Source organism: Bufo bufo, chromosome 1, assembly GCF_905171765.1.
Source record: "Bufo bufo chromosome 1, aBufBuf1.1, whole genome shotgun sequence".
Classification (NCBI taxonomy): Eukaryota; Metazoa; Chordata; class Amphibia; order Anura; family Bufonidae; genus Bufo; species Bufo bufo.
The window spans coordinates 32267118-32272618 of NC_053389.1; the positions used below are offsets into that span (position 1 = coordinate 32267118).

Below are 5501 nucleotides of genomic sequence, written 5' to 3' on the forward strand. Positions count from 1 at the left end.
TTCTCGGGGGCTCCCTGAAGTTGCACCACTTAATCAGTCCGTGATCAGAGCCATCTATGATCATGGACTCTGCCACCTGCTGTCTACTGTATAAAAGACCAGGTATCCAGCAGCTTTGGGACCTGCTTGGCTCTTGAGTGATATCATCTTTAAAGACCCGATATTGGACATGTACAGCAGATGTTGGGTGGGGGTTAAACAACATCTTTACTTTATTCATATACTAACCAAGCAGACAAAAAATAACATCTGACTTCATTCCTTATATGTTCATTTTATTGTAAACATTGTATCAGAAAGATAACCTATACCGGAGTTATTGCACACATTTATTGTGACATTTAGAAATCTAGCAGAGCTCAACTCGCTAACTGCTAATGATATTTTCATGTGGTTTTTCCATAGGACTAGAGGTTAATAGAAACAGCTAATAACACGTTCAGCACTGCTTCATCTACATTTTACATTTAACCATAAAATCCCATTGCTTTTCAGAGCAAACTTCCAAATACTGGCTGCAGAATGATCTGACTTGTCTATTGTCTTTTACATTCTTCTAGTGTCACACATGTATCTCCAGAAAGAACATATCCCTTATTACAGACACATTTTCTATAACATTTTTTGTCACACACTCGAGGGCCAAATGGTTGTTTACATGTTGGTTGACAGCCGGATGCGCAGAACTCATAGTGCTGGTTGGGACCACAGGGGACTTTGCAGTCTTCTTCATTGACGCACTGTACAGATTCCCCAGAAGTCCCCGTCTGAGCCACGAGTCCTTTGTCACATTTACAGGTGTATATTCCAATATCAAAGCAAAATTGTACAGGAGGTTTAGCTATGTTGGAGCAGTTTCTTTCACATAGAGAAATGACTCCAGGAGAGCTGTTCGGAGGACAATTCAAATCTGGACAAAAAAGAAATGAACTGGGAGTTAACTGGTTTTATCTTAGGGCTCTTTCACACCTGCGTTATTGTCTTCCGGCATAGAGTTCCGTCGTCGGGGCTCTATGCCGGAAGAATCCTGATCAGGATTATCCTAATGCATTCTGAATGGAGAGTAATCCGTTCAGGATGCATCAGGATGTCTTCAGTTCCGGAACGGAACGTTTGTTGGCCGGAGAAAATACCGCAGCATGCTGCGCTTTTTGCTCCGGCCAAAAATCCGGAACACTTGCCGCAAGGCCGGATCCGGAATTAATGCCCATTGGAAGGCATTGATCCGGATCCGGCCTTAAGCTAAACGTCGTTTCGGCGCATTGCCGGAGCCGACATTTAGCTTTTTCAGAGTGGTTACCATGGCTGCCGGGACGCTAAAGTCCTGACAGCCATGGTAAGTGTAGTGGGGAGCGGGGGAGCAGTGTACTTACCGTCCGTGCGGCTCCCCGGGCGCTCCAGAGTGACGTCAGGGCGCCCCAAGCGCATGGATCACGTGATCCATGTGATCACGTCATCCATGCGCATGGGGCGCTCTGACGTCATTCTGGAGCGCCCCGGGAGCCGCACGGACTGTAAGTATACCTCTCCCCCGCTCCCCGCTCCTACTATGGCAACCAGGACTTTAATAGCGTCCTGGGTGCCATAGTAACACTGAAAGCATTTGGAAGACGGTTCCGTCTTCAAATGCTTTCAGTACACTTGCGTTTTTCCGGATCCGGCAGGCACCTCCGGCAACGGAAGTGCATGCCGGATCCCAACAACGCAAGTGTGAAAGAGGCCTTAGCGTTATTATGAGCTTATTGAAAAAAAAACTAAACAAATGAAAAGAAAAAAAGGAAGATAATAATAATAACAATAATATGTAATAATAATAATGATATTATCAACAACCAATTAGAGAGGAATTAGAAATGGATTCTAATCGAAAAAATGTGACTTCCAAACGAAGCAAAAGTTTCGGATGAATCGCGCAAAACAGCGCCCGCAATGTTACATTTCTATTTCATTACACTAGTGAGGGAAACCAGGCAGGGAAGATGAAGAAGGAGGATCTCGTAACCATGGGCAGGGCCCCGTATGGCAGGCTTGTCAATAATGCCATGCCGTCAGCCTTTCAGCCAATCAAAACACTTCACTACAGATCTCTCACTCTGCCTTTTGAAGTCACATTTTTAAATATATCTACTTAGGTTCTACTTACCGTCTTGACTGTGCACCTCCCACTGCAAGACTATGGGAAGAAAAGAATCCAAATGAACAATCACAATGTAACAATTTGTCTTTTGTATGATGTTTCTATTCAGATTGTTCTATTTGCTACAATAGGGAGAACCATATGGACAACTCATCCCCACCACCGATGTAAGGGTTCTGGGCTTGGGTACTGACAGACTGAGACACTGTACAGGGAGCCAGTCACCATGGTAATGCAGTACAGGTTATAGAGCAGGAGGAGCTGAGCAGGTTATAGTTTTGCGGGAAAAGAATCAGTAAATTTGTAAATTACTGAATAAAATTCCAGCTCTTTCTGTGGTCAGGAGTCCAGTGGGCGGAGTCAATGACTGACAGCCTTCCCTCTGAGTGTACATTCGGAGATAGCTGTTAATCATTGGGTAGGACCGCCCACTGGACTCCTAAGCATAGTAAGAACAAACAATAATTTATACATATATTAATCCGCTCGTGTTCTCCTGTATAACATACTGCTGGCAGATTGTACTGCGTGTTCTACGTGATTGGATCTCCTAAGATAAAATCTAATTATACCCGCTCATAAATATGCTTACTAGAATGTAGTTAGTCCCAAAACAAACACTCATGGCACCGCCGATCGATGGGGGTGGAGCGTATTCAGCTGTTTCCATGTCCTCCACAGACATCAATACAGTGTGAATGTGTGGCCCTTTCTCTACCACATAAGAACCTACTTTATTTAGACCGTACATTCATGGCATATCCATCAGATTACCTAAAATGTCTCTTAACCTCCCTGGCGGTATGATAACTTCATTAATTTTGTACCCGGAGTGGTACAAACTTCCAGAGCTGCAGCCTGAAGTTCGCACGTCGCTCCGGAAATGTGGATGCGGACAAATTAACTCATGGTGGTCCGGAAATGGGGATGCGGACAAATTAACTCATGGTGGTCCCGAGTGTGACTCGGGATTACCGTTGCTTGCAGTGTAATGTGACCCCGAGCGCGATTACCGCTAAGGAGGTTAAAGGAAATGTATCGTCCCAAAATGAAATATTATTTGAAACAGTTTTTTATATATTAATTTTTATAGATATTGTAACATTTTTTTGCTGTGACCATTTATTTAAATTTTCTTGCACTGGTCATTGGAACACATACAATAGCTTGTCACTATGTGAAGGCAACCTTAGCTTTGTGTTAGAAAGTTAATTTGCATAAAGCTCTCTCCTCCCATAAATATTCTACCCATACGAATCTACAGAAATTCAAATTTTACCATATCAGATTTTTTCCAAAAATTTTTGGTCAAATTCCGTTTCTAACAAAATTGATTCACTCATGTTTAGTTGAATGCTGATTCTGCTGATTCTGATGTGCTAAACTCTGGTTAGAAATATATATATATATAGTATTGAAAGAAGGGGTTTAATGACAGCCCTGGAAGTCAAGATAACGCATGACAGTAGCACTATACAATGTATACGGCCCCTCGGTAACTCCCTGGTGTCCGAGGAAGCCACTGTCATACACTTACACTATTTCTTGAGACTGTCTATGGGCATATTTCTCTATAAATTCCCACTCTTTACAGCTGCCAGAAAGCACACACCCTCTGAAGTACTGGGCCTTTAATATAGAATTTTTGTGAAAAATTAAAAATAAATGACTACAGCATTTACAAGCAGAACATTCCCTTCTATAGACATCTAAAGATTGAAAATAAAATCACATCGATGACAGTTCAATTACTTGAAATACATACATGCGAGCAAGAAGACAGCAGATAATTTGAAGAAGCCCATGTCTCTTCTGATAAAAGCTGAGGACACCACAAGTCACTGATAACAGAAGACACAGACAAGACATTAAAATAATGCAGATCAATGGTAAAGTAAATAAAGGACACGAGTCTTCTACGTTACCTGTTTGAGCTCTGGGAAAAGCTCCTGTGATGACTGTTGGACTGGATCAATCTCCTGGATCCACATTTATAAGAGTCAGGTTGGGCGGGTGCACAAATATTTGCATATTTAATTTGATATTTTGTAACATTTCCTTCATTTGTTTTACAATCTATGTGGTAATCACTGTGATTAATGGATGTCCAGGAATGACAAGGCGTGGAAAAGTGGTTCCTCAGAAGATTACAGTGATGTTGAGAACCCTCATCTATTAGCCAATGTAAAGCCGAATGCACGTGAGCGGTCCGTGGTAACCCGGCCTGGATTCCTGCTGAGAGCAGGAGCGCACCGCGTCATTGATTGCTATGACGCCGTGCCTTCATGCCGCCGCTGCACTAAAGTGATACACCCGTATAGTTCATGCGAGTGTATTACTGTAGTGCAGCGGCGGCATGAAGCGCACGGCGTCATAGCAACCAAAGACGCCGTGCGCTCCTGCTTTCAGCAGGAATCCAGGCCGGGTTACCACAGACCGCTCATGGCCGTGAAACATGGCCGTGTGCATTCAGCTTAAAGTGATTACTGTGATTACTGTTATGGGCAGTGGCTGTAGAACCAGTGCATCAGCCAATCAGTTTAACGTTGGGCTAATCCTGAGGACATTGTCATGGCAAGCCCAAATATTCAGCCTTGAACCTCTATACAGGGATCTGAACTTCGCTGCTGGGGAGCCATCAGGCCACAACGTCAAAGTGCAAAGCTGGCAACAGCAGCCCAAGGTCATCCGCCTTCCACCTCAACCCCTTGCACAACAGCCAAGCAGTCTGATCCCCAAGTCATGCAGCAGTCACTTATGTTTTTTTATGTTTCTGCTGGCGGGTTTTTCGTGGGCCATCCACCTAGACCTTCCCCAGAAGTTATAGAGATTGACTGCACTAATGCCCAACCATTTATGTTTGAGGATGAGGACGTGGGAGAACCACCGCAGCATGTCTCTCATGACGATGACAAAACACAGGTGTCAACTGATGGGGCTTTCTGCAGTGTGCAGACCGGCCAGGAGGGCAGGGGTGAGAAGTGGGTGTAAGATTATGATGAGGTTCTAAACCTCACATGGCATCCAGGTAATGCCAATGACGTGTGCAGTTTGGAGGAAGAGGTGGTGATCACACAGCTTCAGCCACATAAAAAAGACAGCAGGGTACAAAAGCAGAGCGGCCGTTCCCTAGCCAGTATGCCTGCTACTGCCCAACATGCCAAGAGACATAGCACACCAAAGCCAGTGCAAAGGAGTTCCATGGTGTGGCAGTTCTTCAGGCAGTGTGCTGACGACAGGACACGGCTGGTTTGCACACTGCGCAGTCAGAACCTGAAGCGAGGCATAACTGTTCTAAACCTGAGCACCACCTGCATGATCTGGCATCGAACTGCAAAGCACGAGCTGCAGTGGAGTAGACACT

General features: G+C 44.4%; 1 protein-coding gene across 1 annotated transcript; it reads right to left on the minus strand.

The window, feature by feature from the left end:
- Window positions 1-254: 254 nt before the first annotated feature.
- LOC120992833 (alpha-tectorin-like) lies at window positions 255-4133 on the minus strand. The gene is made up of 4 exons (XM_040421694.1): window positions 4063-4133; window positions 3903-3978; window positions 2144-2173; window positions 255-910 (listed from the first exon to the last, which is right to left on the minus strand). The coding sequence occupies exons 2-4, from the start codon at window positions 3940-3942 to the stop codon at window positions 537-539; spliced, it is 444 nt and encodes a 147-aa protein (XP_040277628.1). The 5' UTR covers window positions 3943-3978; window positions 4063-4133; the 3' UTR covers window positions 255-536.
- Window positions 4134-5501: the final 1368 nt, after the last annotated feature.